At 47.2% G+C, this 15,722-nt stretch overlaps 1 protein-coding gene across 1 annotated transcript in view; it reads left to right on the top strand.

Moving 5' to 3' along the window:
* LOC135885744 (unconventional myosin-X-like) overlaps window positions 1-15,452 on the top strand; it is a 208,624-nt gene extending 193,172 nt beyond the window's left edge. The window contains exons 39-41 of the mRNA XM_065413650.1: window positions 6,376-6,825; window positions 8,492-8,683; window positions 15,339-15,452. Of these exons, the coding sequence (XP_065269722.1) occupies window positions 6,376-6,825; window positions 8,492-8,683; window positions 15,339-15,452 (756 nt within the window). The remainder of the gene's footprint in view (window positions 1-6,375; window positions 6,826-8,491; window positions 8,684-15,338) is intronic.
* Window positions 15,453-15,722: the final 270 nt, after the last annotated feature.

Below are 15,722 nucleotides of genomic sequence, written 5' to 3'. Positions count from 1 at the left end.
CCTGTCCGCACACAACCCTAGCTACCACCTGACTGCACCCTGAGCTACACCCTTCACTGCATACAGCGCCTAGGTATCCCTTCCCTGTACCCTGAGCTACCCCCCCTACCCCCGGCACCCTGCACTACACCCCTGGCTACCCCGCCTGCCTCCTGAGCTGCAGCAGGTTGCTATTGACTTGGGTATACCCTTGGAGGAGGTCCAGGACCAACACCAACTGTTGGACATTCTCTAGCCCAGGGGACCATCACACTGGCCATTAATGATGCTATCCTCCAGCCTGCATGGACAGTTTGGCACATGCCAGCCTCATGTACCCCCCACCCAAGAGAGCAGAATGACGGTACTTTGTCCCATCCAAGGGGGCTGACTTTCTCTCTCCCCCCCCCCCCTTCGGTGGTGGTGCACGCAGCGACCGAACAGGCAAAGCAGCATTCACATGCTTCTACCACCCTCGCCCCCAATAGAGTGGCGAAACGCCTTGACCTCCTGGGCCATATGGTAAACTTCTCCACCGCCCACAGCACTGCATCTCCAATTACCAGTCTCTACTAGCGAAGTATGATGTCAATAACTATGCCAAGCTAGCAGAGTTCCTGGAGGACTTGCTGCAGGACAAACAGCTCTTCCAGGACCTTGTGGAGGAAGGTTGCCTGACTGCCAAGGTGAGCCTCCAAGCTGCAATAGGTGTGGCAGATACAACATTCCACTCCCTTGCCACAAGTGTCTTCATGCAATGGAAGTCCTGGCTGCAGTCCTCTGGCTTCCTGAGGGAAGTCCAGACTACCATGCAGGACCTCCTCTTTGATGAGGACAAGCTATTCTCGGCAAAGACTGATGAGTCCCTCCACTCCCTGAAAGACTCGAGAGCAACACTTCAGTCTCTCGGAATCAACATCCCAGCACCCCGTCGGAAACAGCAGCAACCACCCTTCCAAGCATGCTCCTATGCATCATACCAGGCCGCCTATCCCCAGTACCAGGAACCCGGGTGACAGCACCCTCGTTCATAGCATCCATGACCATCAGCCACCACCATTTTCTCCATCTTACCACGGCATCAACCAGATCCCCATTCTGACGTGTGTGTCGAGAGCTGTGAGCCCCCCTGTCACCACCCCTGGCTCCCCCAATCACCTTTGGGGGCTATCTTGTCCTGTTTGCCCACAACTGGGGCAAGATCACCATAGACCATTGGGTACTAGAGAGTGTATGACATGGTTACTCTATCAAATTCCTTGCCTTCCCTTCGCACCGGGGCTCCCCCTGGATGCCTACCAGGAGTCCCTCTCATTGCAGCCTCCTGCAACATGAGGCTGACACCCCCCCCTCAAAGGACACAATCGAACCAGTGCTCAGTCTCACTGTCAGCAAGGGCTTCTACTCCCCGTACTTTCTCATTCCAAAAAAGGGAGGAGGACTCCGCCTTATACTCAATCTCCACCTACTCAACCCTTAATTGGGAACACCAAGTTCCATATGGTGATGCTCACATTGATCATCATCTCCCTCCCCCAGGGAACATGGTTTGCAGCTTTTGACATGGACGTGTATTTTCACATCGACATCCATCCGGCTCACTGCAAGTTTCTTTGCTTTCCTGTGGGCAGCAACCACTACCAGTTCAGAGTTCTCCCCTCCTGCATCCCGACGGCTCCAAGGGTCTTGATGAAAGTTTTGTGATCATGGCAGTTCAGCTGAGACAACTGAGGTACTCTGTGTTCCCCTGCCTAGACGAATGACTTCTGGTTGTGCCATCCCTCACTGAGGCTACATCGGCTGTCTGCACTCTTCACTCTCTCCTCACCACTCTTGGCATCTGTATCAATTAGGAGAAATCTGTGCTCATCCCGACACAGACATCATCGGTGCCCGCCTGGATTCTGTGGTGGCTCAGGCCTTTCTCCGCAACCCATGCACCACGTTGCACTGCTGTCCCTGCCTCCTCAGTCACATGGCAGCTTGCACCCATGTGACACCACATGCTCACCTACACGTGCTATCTACAACTGTGGCTCCTATCGGTCTGCAGACCCCATTTCGACCACCTGGACGCCAAATTGATTGTCCCACGATCGGTCTGGGCCTCCCTCAGGTGGTGGAAAAATTGGAAAGAGTCCAGCGGAGGGCAACAAAAATGATTAGGGGGCTGGAGCACATGACTTATGAGGAGAGGCTGAGGGAACTGGGATTGTTTAGTCTGCAGAAGAGAAGAATGAGGGGGGATTTGATAGCTGCTTTCAACTACCTGGAAGGGGGTTCCAAAGAGGATGGATCTAGACTGTTCTCAGTGGTAGCAGATGACAGAACAAGGAGGAATGGTCTTAAGTTGCAGTGGGGGAAGTTTAGGAAAAACTTTTTCACTAGGAGGGTGGTGAAGCACTGGAATGGGTTACCTAGGGAGGTGGTGGAATCTCCTTTCTTAGAGGTTTTTAAGGTCAAGCTTGACAAAACCCTGGCTGGGATGATTTAGTTGGGGATTGGTCCTGCTTTGAGCAGGGGGTTGGACTAGATGACCTCCTGAGGTCCCTTCCAACCCTGATATTTTATGATTCCACAGTGCTGATAGGCACCCCACTTCATGTCCCCCGTCCCAACCATCATCCTCACCACAGATGCCTCCCTAGCCGGTTGGGGTGTCCACCTGGACGGGCATGCTGCCCAAGGGACTTGGACTCAGTGCGAGGCCTACATGTACATCAATGTCCTGGAGCTGCGGGCGGTCCCTTAGCTGCCATGCTCAAATCCTCTCCAACAATACAACTGCAGTGGCCTACATAAACAGGCAAGGGGGCACCATGTTCCGGTCGCTCTGTGAGGAGTCCATCCTCCTCTGGAACCAGTGTATACTGTCACACTCCCATGTGGACCTCCTGGGTATGCAGAACACTCTGGTAGATGCACTCAGCCGAACCTGGTACCTTAAACACAAACAGGAGCTACATGACCCCACTCTCTGTTCCATCTGCCATGCTTGGGTACCCCTCGCTGGGACCTTTTTGGCCACTTGTAAAAACTGTAAGTTTCTGATCTACTGCTCCTTGGGGAGAAGGGGTCGCGATTCCCAGAGTGATGCTATCCCCCTTCCATGGCAGGGTGGTATCTGTTACGCCTTTCCCAAGTCCTGTGCAAGATCCACTGTGACTGGGCCACAGTCCTACAAATAGCCTCGTTCTGGCCGTGTCAGTTTTGGTTTCCAGACCTACTCAGACTCTCCACCTGCCCAACAAGCCACCTCCCTGTGCTGCCGGACTTCCTTGCCCAGGACTGCGGCAGAGTCTGTCATCTCAGCCCAGGCCTGCTTCGCCTCACGGCCTGGTTTTTGGAAGGAGCTCGCACATAGACAACACCTGTTCAACACTGTGCGGCACATGCTTACGCACAGCAGACAAGCTTCCACGCGAGCGGGCTATGCAGCAAAATGGAAATGCTTCACCGCCTGGGCACAACGTCAGCACTTCCCCCTTGGTGCCGTCTCTGTCCCCACCGTCCTGGACTACCTCCTAGAACTTAAGGCCTCAGGCCTCACCCTCACCTCAGTCCAGGTCCATTTGGTGATGCTTACGGCTTTCCTCTCACCAGTGGATGGCCACTCGGTGTTTACCCACTCTAACACCACCCACTTCCTGAAGGGGCTGAGGAACATCTTCCCACGTATCCTTAACCCTACACCCCCCTGGGACCTCAATCTTGTACTCTCCGCCCTCATGAGACCCTCCGCCTTCGAGCCCCTGGCCACATGCTCCCTCTCCAACCCATCCATGAAGGTCATCTTTCTCGTGGCCATTGCTTCTGCTAGGCTGGTCATCAAATTGGCTTCCATGATGGCTGACCCCCCAGTATACAGTCTTTCATACAGAAAAAGTTTTCCTTATGCCTTCACCCTAAGTTTCTCCTGAAAGTGGTCTTGGAGTTTCACCTCAACCAGTCCATCCACCTCCCAGATTTCCATCCTAATCCGCACGCCACTCCGGTGGACAGGATCCTGCACTCACTTGGTGTCCGCCACGCACTTGTGTTCTATCTCGACAGAACCCGTGCCTTTTGTGCCTCTCCACGCCTCTTTGTGGCCACTGCAGAGAGGCACGGGGCCAAGCCCTCTTTTCACAGTGCATATCAAAGTGGGTCTCTACATGCATCAGAGAGTGCTATGTGCTGTCTAACACTCTGCTGTGTGGCTGGATTACAACCCACTCAACACGAGCACACACGACCACTTCCACCTTCCAGGCGGACGTCTCTTGGCATGACACATACAGCGCAGCGACCTGGCGCTCCAGGCATACTTTTGCCACCCATCATGCTATTGCCCAGACAGTGACAGAAAATGTGGCCGTGGGCCGTGCCATCCTGCAGACGGTGATATCTCTTGCATCCTCGCACCCCCCTCCAATCTGATCACTGCTTGATACTCATCCACATTTGGAATACATATAGGGACCATCACTCAAAGAAGAGGAGGTTACTTACCTGTAACTGGAGGTTCTTCGAAATGCATGGTCCCTATTTGTATTCCAATACCCGCTCACTGTCCCCTCTGCTGTGGACCACGCTGATCAGTGGTAAGAGGGCATCACCCCACACAACCTCTTATAACCTCACTTGGAGCACAAGGCAACACACAACGCACGCGCAAGTCAATGGACACTGCTACTGAAATCTTCCGGTTCTCGTGCATGATGTGCCTGCACACCCAACATTGGGAATACAAATGGGGACCACACATCTTAAAGAACATTCAGCTGCAGATAAGTAACCGCCTCTTTCTGTTTTTCTCTAAAAATGGGTTGTCCATTACTATGAAATTTTAACACCAAGTAATTTTTATGCAGTTTGATGCATGCGTGCATGCACAATATTTGGAGTAGGTGGCTTGGTGTGTGTAGAAGGGAAGTTTGTGAGGGTCAGGTAGTTACGTTTGCAGTGCTTGGTATGGTGGTGGTAAAGATGTGTGCCTATGGTAGAGGAGTAGAGGGTATGTTTTGTTGGGTGGCTTAACTTTCATATCTTTGCTTTTTGTGTATTAGTGTTGGTTATATTATGTATGTAGTATCAGAGGGGTAGCCGTGTTAGTCTGAATCTGTAAAAAGCAACAGAGGGTCCTGTGGCACCTTTAAGACTAACAGAAGTATTGGGAGCATAAGCTTTCGTGGGTAAGAACCTCACTTCTGACTTGCATTCTGTGACCCATGTGTTTGCCATGCCAAGTACAAGTAGTTAGTAGTCACTGGTTCTGAGCTTCCCTGTTTCTCTCTTTCATTTAACAGGATTTCCCAACAAAATAAAGAGGAAAGGGCTGAAAGAGCAAACGAGGCATAATGTTTTCTGAAGGACATAAATCCACACCGTGTAGAGGTCAAGCATAGGAGTTTATTACACACAGCGCTGGGGGAGTGTCACCTGGCTTATTAGGCTCAGAGACACTGTCAATCAATTGATTACAATGGAATATATAGATTTTCCATGGGCGGGGGAAAGTGACGGGGTAGGCAGTTCCACACCCCGGGATAGGTTTTGCAGCAAGACAAGATAGCACAGTAGCCAATGGTTAAAAGGTTACATAATGTCTCCGCCCATGGTTTCAAGTTAGCAGGTTAACATTTAATTAATACTTTGATAAAAGGTTATTAGTATAAAATATATATATGTTGAATTCTGATTTGGGGTCCATAGGAATGGAGCCACTCCTTTGATTGTCCAACAGGTACATTCCTAGGGGTTAAAGCAAAGAAACAGTGAGAGTATATGACAATACAGATTGTCTCCTTTATGTCTTAAGGCAGGGCATTAGTCCCTTGGAAGAGAGGTGGAAGGATGCCATATCTTTATACTGACATGTGCCAATTTTTCATAAACTCAAGGTTGGATCTGTGGGAAGAACGTTCCCTACAGAAGAGACTGACACAATAGGAACAGGGATCCTTTGTTCAATCTGAAACATTGGATGAAACATCATTATTCAGTTATTGCTTCAACATCTGGCATTTCTACTGACCAAGCATATCTTAGCAAAGGCAATGTTATCTTGTTTATTCTGCTTTTCTCTTAGCTAATCACTATTAGCTAGGCCTCTGGTCTCTTAACCATACTCTGGACTTTGGGTCTGAAAAAGAGCTGGCACAATCCATATACCAGGTTGTTCTATAAAATGCTCTTGGATTTTAACCCTTCATTTTCTATTTTAATTTATTTTAATTTGTTCTGATTTCATTTGTCCTCCTTACAGTAACGGCTAATCAGATATCCTGATTCTATGCACTTCTGTGCTGGGATTGGCTAGGTGCTGCGGCAGATATCACAAGGTTGAGCACCATAAATAGACAGATAAGGCATAAATTAGGGAGGGTTTTTTTGTTTTGTTTTTTACATTTACAGGCTCATGAAAGTCTTATTGATGGGCACTTTCCTGCCCCAGAGGAGACACTGCAGCACCTGGCAGCCCTAAGGCTGCAGTATCTTCATGGAGACTATTCCAAAATCACCTGGACCCTTGATGGCATTTACCCAGTGAGCAGGCTAAAATCCAAAATCCTGCAGTCAACAAAGAGTAGCGGCACGACCAGTCATGCTCTGGAGAGGAGACGGACCAGCTTTCTGGAAGGAACGTTGAAACGTGGCTTCAAGACTGGCTCAGTAAAAAAGCAGAAGGTGGAAGAAGAGCAGATGATGGAAATGTGGGTGAAGGAGGAGCTCTCAGCTGCTCGGGCCAGCATAGTGCAGAAATGGAACAAGTTGCAGGGACTGTCTCAGCACCAGGCTATGGTGAAATACATGTCCATTGTAAAGGAATGGCCAGGCTATGGTTCAACACTCTTTGATGTTGAGGTGAGAGGTATATAAACTCAGATAACAACTACTGTCCAAGCAGGCGTTATTCTTGGGAATGAAAAATGTTGTGTTTTACACTGGACAGCATAGAGAAACTCTTGTTAACATGCTCCATTCTGCCTGACTCAGGAGCGGCGCCAGGGTTTTTGGCGCCCTAGGCGGGGGTCCTTCCACACTCCCGGTCGTCGTCGGCAATTCGGCGGTGGGGGGGTCCTTCCGTGCTCCCGGTCTTCGGGGCACTTCGGCGGCGGGTCCTGGAGCGAGTGAAGGACCTGCCGCAGAATTGCCGCCGAAGACCTGGAGCATGGAAGGACCCCCCCGCCGCCGAATTGCCGCCAAGGCCGGCAAAATGCTGCCCCCCCCAAAATTCTGGTGCCTAGGCGACCGCCTAGGTTGCCTAAATGGAAGCGCCGGCCCTGGCCTGACTGCACTTGGTGTGATTCCGCCATCAGAGCACTCCCACTTTGAAAGAGAGAGAGAAAACTTGGGACCTTCCCTGGCCCGTGAAGATGCTGGTGTGAGAAAGGAAGGTACAAAACAGGGAGGGAGATGATTTTCCATCACCTGTTGTGAAAAAAAGCCCCAATCCTTTCTAGTGGGAGACACTCCAAAGAAGGCCTTTAAATAAATAATACAGGCAATGATGCATTACATTATTCAGCATAATATTTACCTCAGTAAAATAACTGCTTATGAATATTTACACATTTGTTTTAAGCTGCTCTAGAATTTTCATTTTGCCACAGACTTTAGGACAGCAGTGCCACAGAAACCAGGGAATCTTGAGCAGCATTTTGGTGTAGTGTCACATACATGTGAAGCCCTGAAAATTGGGGTAGGAGCTTTGGCTGTGAGGATCTTGCAGCTGGCCCACTCCAAGCTTTTCTGAGCAGGAATTGCTGCTGTTAAAGATTTCTAACTGTGAAAATAAATTATTCCCTGTTTCTCGCAGCAGAAGGCACTGAATGAGATAGTTGAGAGCACTGGATGTGAGGGACCTCACGGCTCACTCCTAAACCTTCCCAGCAGGAGATGCTGTAGGATTCTCCTGCGGAAGTCCCATTTCTCCTATGGTGGAGGAGTACTGTGGTGTCCAGAGGGAGCAAGAGCTCTCAGGCCCTGCACTGTTTGATTAAAAAAAATGCATTTTAATTCTTTCTTAAACAAGTAAGATATCTACCTCGGAGGGTTACAGAATTAGAAGGAAAGATGAGTGAGTACAGAGGGACTGCTCAGACATATTCTGCACTGTTCATTCCAAACCCCTCTGCTCAACGGTTTGACTCAGGATATGTCTACACTTTGAGCTAGGGGTGCAAGTCCCAGCTCAAGGAGACATATCCACACTAGCTCTGAGCTAGTGTGCTAAAAATAGCAGTGCTGCTATGGAGGCCCTAGCTGCCCTTTGTACATGCATACCATCCCGGATGGGTACGTACATGGGGTGGCTAGCCCCTCCCTCTGCCTGCACTGCCAGGCCTACACTGCTGTTTTTAGCTTGCCAGCTCAATCAGAGCTAGTATGGGTATGTCTCCAGAAACTGGGAATTACACCCACAGCTCAAAGTGTAGACATGCCCTCAGACCTGCAATGCAGGAGTGTCCCCAGGTTTTATTTCCCATTTGGAGCACTGCTGTTAATCTGAGTTTTTTGTTCTCTACAGTGTAAGGAGGGTGGATTTCCGAATGATCTCTGGCTTGGAGTCAGTACAGAGAATGTGTCTGTATACAAACGGGGAGATCCTAAATCGCTGGAAACTTTCCAGTATGAGCACATTGTTTTCTTTGGAGCTCCGCAACCCAATACCTTCAAAATTACAGTGGATGAGCGAGAGATGTTCTTTGAAACCTCCCAGGTATGTGTAACAGGATGTTCTTGCTGTGCATACAGTGTAACTATACGAGTTCCATTATTTCTGAATAATTACTAGAACCAAACAAAGATTTGAACTTTGCACTTTGCAAGTGAGACCTGCCTTATTAAAAAACTCCTCCTGTAGAAACTGGGCAGGAGAGGAGGAGGGCTTGATTTCCTTTCAACCATGTCACTGCCCAACATTTCCTGAAGAAAGAAAAAAACATGCTGAACCTCATTTAACATGCAAAACACTTTGTTAATGTGGAGTTTATGGTTTTGGGTGTTCCCTGGTCCCCCATGCTTCTCATGCCCTTTCAGAATGTGAAAAGCCAATTAAAACAACTCACATGGGAAAATAATGCAGAGTTACGGTGACCATACATCACCTCTACAAGACTATTAGTGCAGTAATAACCAATAGAACATGAATTGTAGAAATGCAGCAGTAAGGTGACACTTCCCTTCCAACAGAATCATGTGACCTTAATTCTGCTCCCTTGAATCCCTGCCCTGAGTGGTCCCTCAGGGAAATCAGTGCGTCAGACCTCTGTAAGCCGTTTGTAGCACAAGGTGGAGCGTGAAGACAGATACATTTTGGGGAAACTGAAGAGAAGTTTAATGTTTTTAAAATCCTTGGATTTCTGCTTTCCAGAATCTTTCAGGCAAATCAAAGTACCATATTCCTCTTTTAACTTTTATGTTGAATGGGATATAATACTGATCACCTGCAAGGAATCTGAGTAGTAATGATGCTGGCACAAACCACAGTGAGATCTGTGAGACTGTATAAATTGGAGTTGTGATAAGTATAAATCTCAGATTCTTCAGGCCATGATCCATGTGGATTCACTGCTGTTCCTTCTGGGTGCACATGCACTCAAGTTCAGATTTTTTGTCCAGCATTGTCTACTGATTCATAGATTCAAGCCAGAAGGGGCCAGTATGATCATCTAGTTTGACCTCCTGTATAACACAGCGCATAGAACTGCCACACAAAAATTACTAGAGCAGATCTTTTGGAAAAACATCCAGTCTTGACTTTAAAATTCCCAGTGATGGCAAATCCACCTGAACCCTTGGTATATTGTTCCAGTGGTTGGTTATCTTCACTGTTAAAAGTTTATGCCAGTGCTTCTCAAACTTTTGTACTGGTGACCCCTTTCATATAGCAAGCCTCTGAGTGTGACCCCCTTACAAATTAAAAACACCTTTTTATATATTTAATACCATTGTAAATGCTGGAGGCAAAACAGGGTTTGGGGTGGAGGCTGACAGCTCATGACCCCCCCCCCCCATGTAATAACCACGCGACCCCCTGAGCGGTCCCGACCCGCAGTTTGAGAACCCCTGGTTTATGCCTTATTCCAATCTGAATTTGTCTAGCTTCATCTTCCAGCCATTGAATGATGGTACACCTTTCTCTGCTAGATAGAAAATCCCATTATCCAATATGTGTTCCCCATGTAGGTGCTTAAAGACACTAATCAAGTCACCTCTTAACCATCTCTTTGTTAAACTAAATAGATTGAACAACTTAAATCAATCACTATAAGGCAAATTCTTGCGGTCTTCTCTGTACCCTCTCCAATTTAACAACATCCTTCATGACTTGTGGACACCAGAACTGGACACTGTATTCCAGCAGCAGTCGCACCAGTGCCAAATACAGAGGAAAAATAACCTTTCTGCCCCTACTAGAGATTCCCCTGTTTATGCATATAAGGTTCACATTAGTCCTTTTGGCCACAGCATCGCACTGATAGTTCCTGTTCAGCTGATTATGCATGTGCACATACACACCCCCATTTTTCAGAGTCCCTCTTTCCCAGGATAGAGCCCCCCATCCTGTAAGTATGGCCGACAGTCTTTGTTCCTAGATGTATACATGTACCCAGCTTGCCGAGTGAGCCAGATCGCACTGCATCGGTGACCTGTCCTCTTCAATATTGACCACTCCCCCAGTTTTTGTGTCATCTGCAAACTTATCAGTGATGATTTTATATTTTCTTCCAGGTCATTGATCTAAATGTTATATAGCATAAGGCCAGCAACTGATTCCTGTGGAACCCCACTAGAAACACATCAGTTTATTGATGATTCCCCATTTACAATTTCATTTTGAGACCTATCAGTTAGCCAGCTTTTAATCCATTTAATATGTGCTATGTTAATTTTATGTCTTTCTAGTTTTATACTCAAAACGTCATGTGGTACCAAGTCAAATGCTTGACAGATGTCCATTACATTAACACTATTACCTTTATCAGCCAAATTCGTAATCTCATTTTAAAAAATGAAGTTACTTTAACAGTCTCTTTTCCATAAAATCAATTTGATTGGCATTAATTACATTACCCTCCTTTAGTTCTTTATTAATCGAGTCCCATATCAGCCGATTAATTACCTTGTCTGGAATTGATATCAGACTGACAGGCTTATAATTACCCAGGTCATCCCGTTTACCCTTTTTAAATATTAGCACAACATTAGCTTTCTGCAGGTCCTCTGCGACTTCCTATGTTCCAAAACTTATTTTAAATCACCATTAATGGTCCAGCGAGTGCCTAAGCCAGCTTTTTAAAAACTCTTTGATGCAAGCTATCCAGACCTGCAGATTTAAAAATTGGGGCTGCACCTTTGCCATACATCATCTTGTGCTCCCCTTCCTCTCCCACCTGAGGGCATAAAGGGCAGAGCAGGACAAACCATCCATTGGCTCCTTCTTACTGATTGTGACAGTGAGATAGAACCCTTACCGGGTCCATTGACTCTGCGCACTGTACAATTAATTATTAGGCTCGTGTGTTTTAGTTTCTGTAGTTAATAGTTGTAATGTAATGCCTGTTGGCAAAAAAAATCTGATTTTTACATTGGTGGGGGTAACCTGTGGTAACGATGCTTAGTTGCTATGGCTGAGGCTAGATCCCTGGAATTTAAAATTTGTCCCTCTTGTGAAGCTGCTGTATCTATCATTGATAGACACGTTAGGTTCTGCCTTGGCAAGGGAAAGATCCCTGGCAGTGTTCAATCTGCTGCTCCTTTTCCAAAAGGACACAGCAGTCCAGGGAAGCCCGTCTCTTTCTTTTTGAGTGCTCCATTGAGGGCCTCTTCAGAGCCTGAGGCCAAAAATCCTGTCAAGCCTGCTCAGTCACTCTTGACTAGTGCTCCCATGAGCCATAATTTTATGTAGAGCTCCCGGGCTTATTCTTTATCAAAGAGAGCAAGCCTCTCGGCTACAGAGTAGCACAGAGGAATCAAGAACTCACCAGAAAGGAGTTGCAAGGCACATCGTTCCCAGGATGAACATAGCACCCTCCCTGGTGCCTAGTAAGATGAGACAGAAGACACCCTAAGCAGACTGCCAAAGCTCCACCAGACAGGGCTCTCACTATTACAATCCTCAGAAAATGTTGGAACCACTGAGGAAGAAGCTAGGACTCAAAATTGGCAGAGAAAGATCCACACTGTCGCTGACACAAAGGATACAGTTCATAGGAGCCATGTTTTATTCAAAATCACCAAGAGTTTATAGGTTTCAGACCATGGTACATCGCATCAGTCATGTACCAGCTCATCCAGAGATGTCTGTAAGAGAATGCCTCAGACGTCTGGTCACATGGCCTTCTGCACTTAGGTCACACAGCATGCCAGACTTCACCTACACTCCATGCAAGAATGGCATCACATAGACATGAAGGTGAGAGTCCTGCGAATAGTCCTCTCCTTAGTAGATTACTGGAAGGACCCTCTTCCGTTGCGCAATGCAGTTCTGTTTTCTTCTTCTATGATCTACCTAGATGCTGATGGATGCTTCCGTACTTGTGTGAGAAACTCATCTAGACTAATCAAGGCTTCTCTGGTTCTCCCAGGAAGCTCCTCTCCATATAAATGTCCTGGAGCTCAGAGACATATATCTAGCAAACACAGCATTTCGACCCTTATTATAGGGATCCAAGTGATGATGTACAGCACAATGGCTGTGTAGTATGTCAGTAGGCAGGGAGGAGCATGGTGATCACCTCTATGCCAAGAAGCCATTCATCTCTGAGATTAGTGCATTAGTCATCAAATCACACCAGCAGTGCTCCGTCTTCCAGGTTTGCAAAATGCCCTAGCAGATCAGATCAGCTCCTCAGACAATTTACAGACAACCACACACACAGTCAAAGACTCAATTCTGTAGAATATCTTTCAGCGCTGGGATGCCCCAAAATAGGCTTATGTGCCTCTCATGGAGTCATAGGCCCAGTGCTCCTGGACTACTGTGTATGAAGCCAGCCAGGACTCTGGGGTAGCGTGACTCCCCTCAGGGCATGCTTTCCAGGGCAAAAGGCCTCCTCAGCTAAGGCTTTCCTGGGTCTGACCTCCGAGCATTCAGCACCCCTATTCTCACCATGCGCTTCATGCAGTGGGTCCACCTGGATGGGACCCCTGGGGAAGCCAGAGGGCCCAGCACCCCAACTCTGTAGTCAGCCATGACTCTCAGCCAGCGAGTAAAACAGAAGGTTTATTAGTCGACAGGTACACAGTATAGAACAGATCTTGTTAGCATAGAAATCAGTGACTTTCAGCAAAGTCCATCTTGAGGTAACCCCGGGCCTGAACTCCCCCCCTCTTCGAGTCTCCAACCACAGACTGTCCTGGACCCAGCTGCCTGGCCTCCAACACGCCCGTTGCCCCTCCTCCCGGTCTTTGTCCTGCTTCCCGGGCAAAGTGTCACCTGGTCACATCCCCCTCCTGGTTCTCAGGTTACGAAGGGCACCATCCATTGCTTACTTGCAAGCAGCTGGACAGCCTCACCTACCCCCGAAGGCCTCAGCAAATGTCTCACACCCATATTCCCACCACCTAGGCATTGGTGCAGTACATGGGAAACTGAGGTACACACAGTATTCATACAAGACAATAAGACTCGCATACAACATAACAAGGGGGAAAACCCCACTTCGTCACAGTGCCACAGACCCGAATAAGAAATGTCCTGCATTCTGCTCCAGAAGGGGGTTCTAGGCTCACCGACAGACACCTTCCTCATTTCGTGGACATATTGGGGCTCATGTACACCTACTCGCCAATCCCATTAATATCAAGGGTCCTGAGGAAACACAGACAAGATTCAGCATTAATGATCTGGGTGGCTCCACATGGCCCAGACGATTCTAGTACTCTGATTTGGTGAACCTGTCAACGTAGTCTACAATGTCAGTATCTGTTCTGCCCAAGGTAGTTTTGCAAAATAGAGTTCAGATCTTATACACAGATCCAGCATTGTTACATCTGATAGCCTGGATGCTGGCTGGTTAACAACCATCAAAAGAAGCTGTTCAGATGAAGTCCAGAACATCTTGATACATAGCAGAAAAACCTCTGCTAGAGTGACTTGTACAGGAACATAGAAGAGGAAAATTCAGGCCCTATGTCTGCTCCATCTTACATGGTGCTCCATAAAGATGATTTTTAAGCCTCACCTCAAGTTCCTGCCTAAGGTTGTTTCCAATATTTAAAAGTATATTCGCCTTCCAGTTTTCTTCGTCAAAAGACTCACTCAAACCAGGGGGAAGTCAAACTGCAGACCCTTTGATATGTTAAGGGTTCTTTTAACCTAGAGATTTTCTGAATGGGTATCTAACTGTATTAAATCATGTGAAAGATTTCATAGCTAAACTAGATCCACCCATGCAGATTAGAGCCCCTTCCACTGGGGCACAGGCAGCTTCTCTAAGTATCCCTATTTCAGAAATGTGCAGGGCAGCTACATGGGGATTACCCAGCACTATTCCCTGGTTCAAGCTTAATGATCATATGCTCACTTGGTAGAACTGTTCCGCAATCTTTGTTTAAATAGGACTCCTAGAACCAACCTCCTGACTCTGAGGTAACTGCTGGCTAGTCCTCTGAAGTGGAATCCATCTGAACAGTTACTCGAAGACGATGGAATGGTTACTTACAATAAATGTGGTTCTTCGAGTTGTTTTGTCCTCATGGATTCCATGACCTGCCCTCCTTCCCTGTTACTATGGCATCCTATACTGTATGGATTTTTTATTGGCAAAGGAACTGAGGGACCGTTTGGCCACTCTGCCCTTATTCCTCGGGCATGAGGTCCTCTGGGGCCCAAGCATGACCCCAATGGATGTTGCTGGCCAAAAGACTCTGATTTTGAGTTCATGGGGTGCATGTCCACCCAGAAAGAACAGAAGTTGAATCCATGTAGACAGCTTATCTCAAAGAACCACAGTTACTGTAATGTAAGTAATCATTCTGGGGTTTGTTAGGGAGGGGTAAAGTATTGTTACATTTCCTGTTTTTGGTTAAGGTTCCTGCCCATGCAACCTTAGTTTGGCCTCATTTCCTATACTTTTGAGTTCCTGACTTTGGAAACGTTAATGTTTTAAACATTGTTTTTTAATGTAATTTATAAAAAATCATTAGACCTACCAAGCTGTGTCCATTTCTAAATTGAGTCACTGCATAATCACAGAGCTGTAACCCACCATTATTCCTCATCCCATGCCCTCACAATCTGTCACTTTTGGTATCCCATATCTATTGCCAGCACTTCAGGGCAGTGACTGTGTCTTTCTGCAAAGTGCCTCGTACACCTAACTACTATGTTTTCAATCTGCCTACCCATCCTTTCATTTTTTGTCCAGGTGGGAGAGATAATAAAGATCATGAAAGCCTACATCAACATGATTGTGAAGAAACGCTGCAGTGTCAAATCAGCTGCCAGTACGGACAGTCACACTAGCATCTGGACTAGGTGATGAGAAGGAACCCTTATTCCATTAGCCAGAGGCACTTGTTATGTGGTGGGAGTTTACAACTTGCCAGCAGGACATGTAGCAAAGATTTTTTTTAAGAACTTCACTTGACTGATTCCTACATAGAAACAAACTGAAATCACACATCACCACTTACAGTACCAAGGGATTTGCACCTCATCCTAAAGATGTTAGTTAACATCAAAAACTGTTATATTAAACGTGAACAGCCGAGATTTGTATTCATCTTGGTTGTTTGAGGGACACTGTCTT

This window comes from Emys orbicularis, chromosome 11 (genome assembly GCF_028017835.1).
Source record: "Emys orbicularis isolate rEmyOrb1 chromosome 11, rEmyOrb1.hap1, whole genome shotgun sequence".
In the NCBI taxonomy this organism is placed as follows: Eukaryota; Metazoa; Chordata; order Testudines; family Emydidae; genus Emys; species Emys orbicularis.
This window is presented reverse-complemented; position numbering and strand designations above follow the sequence as displayed.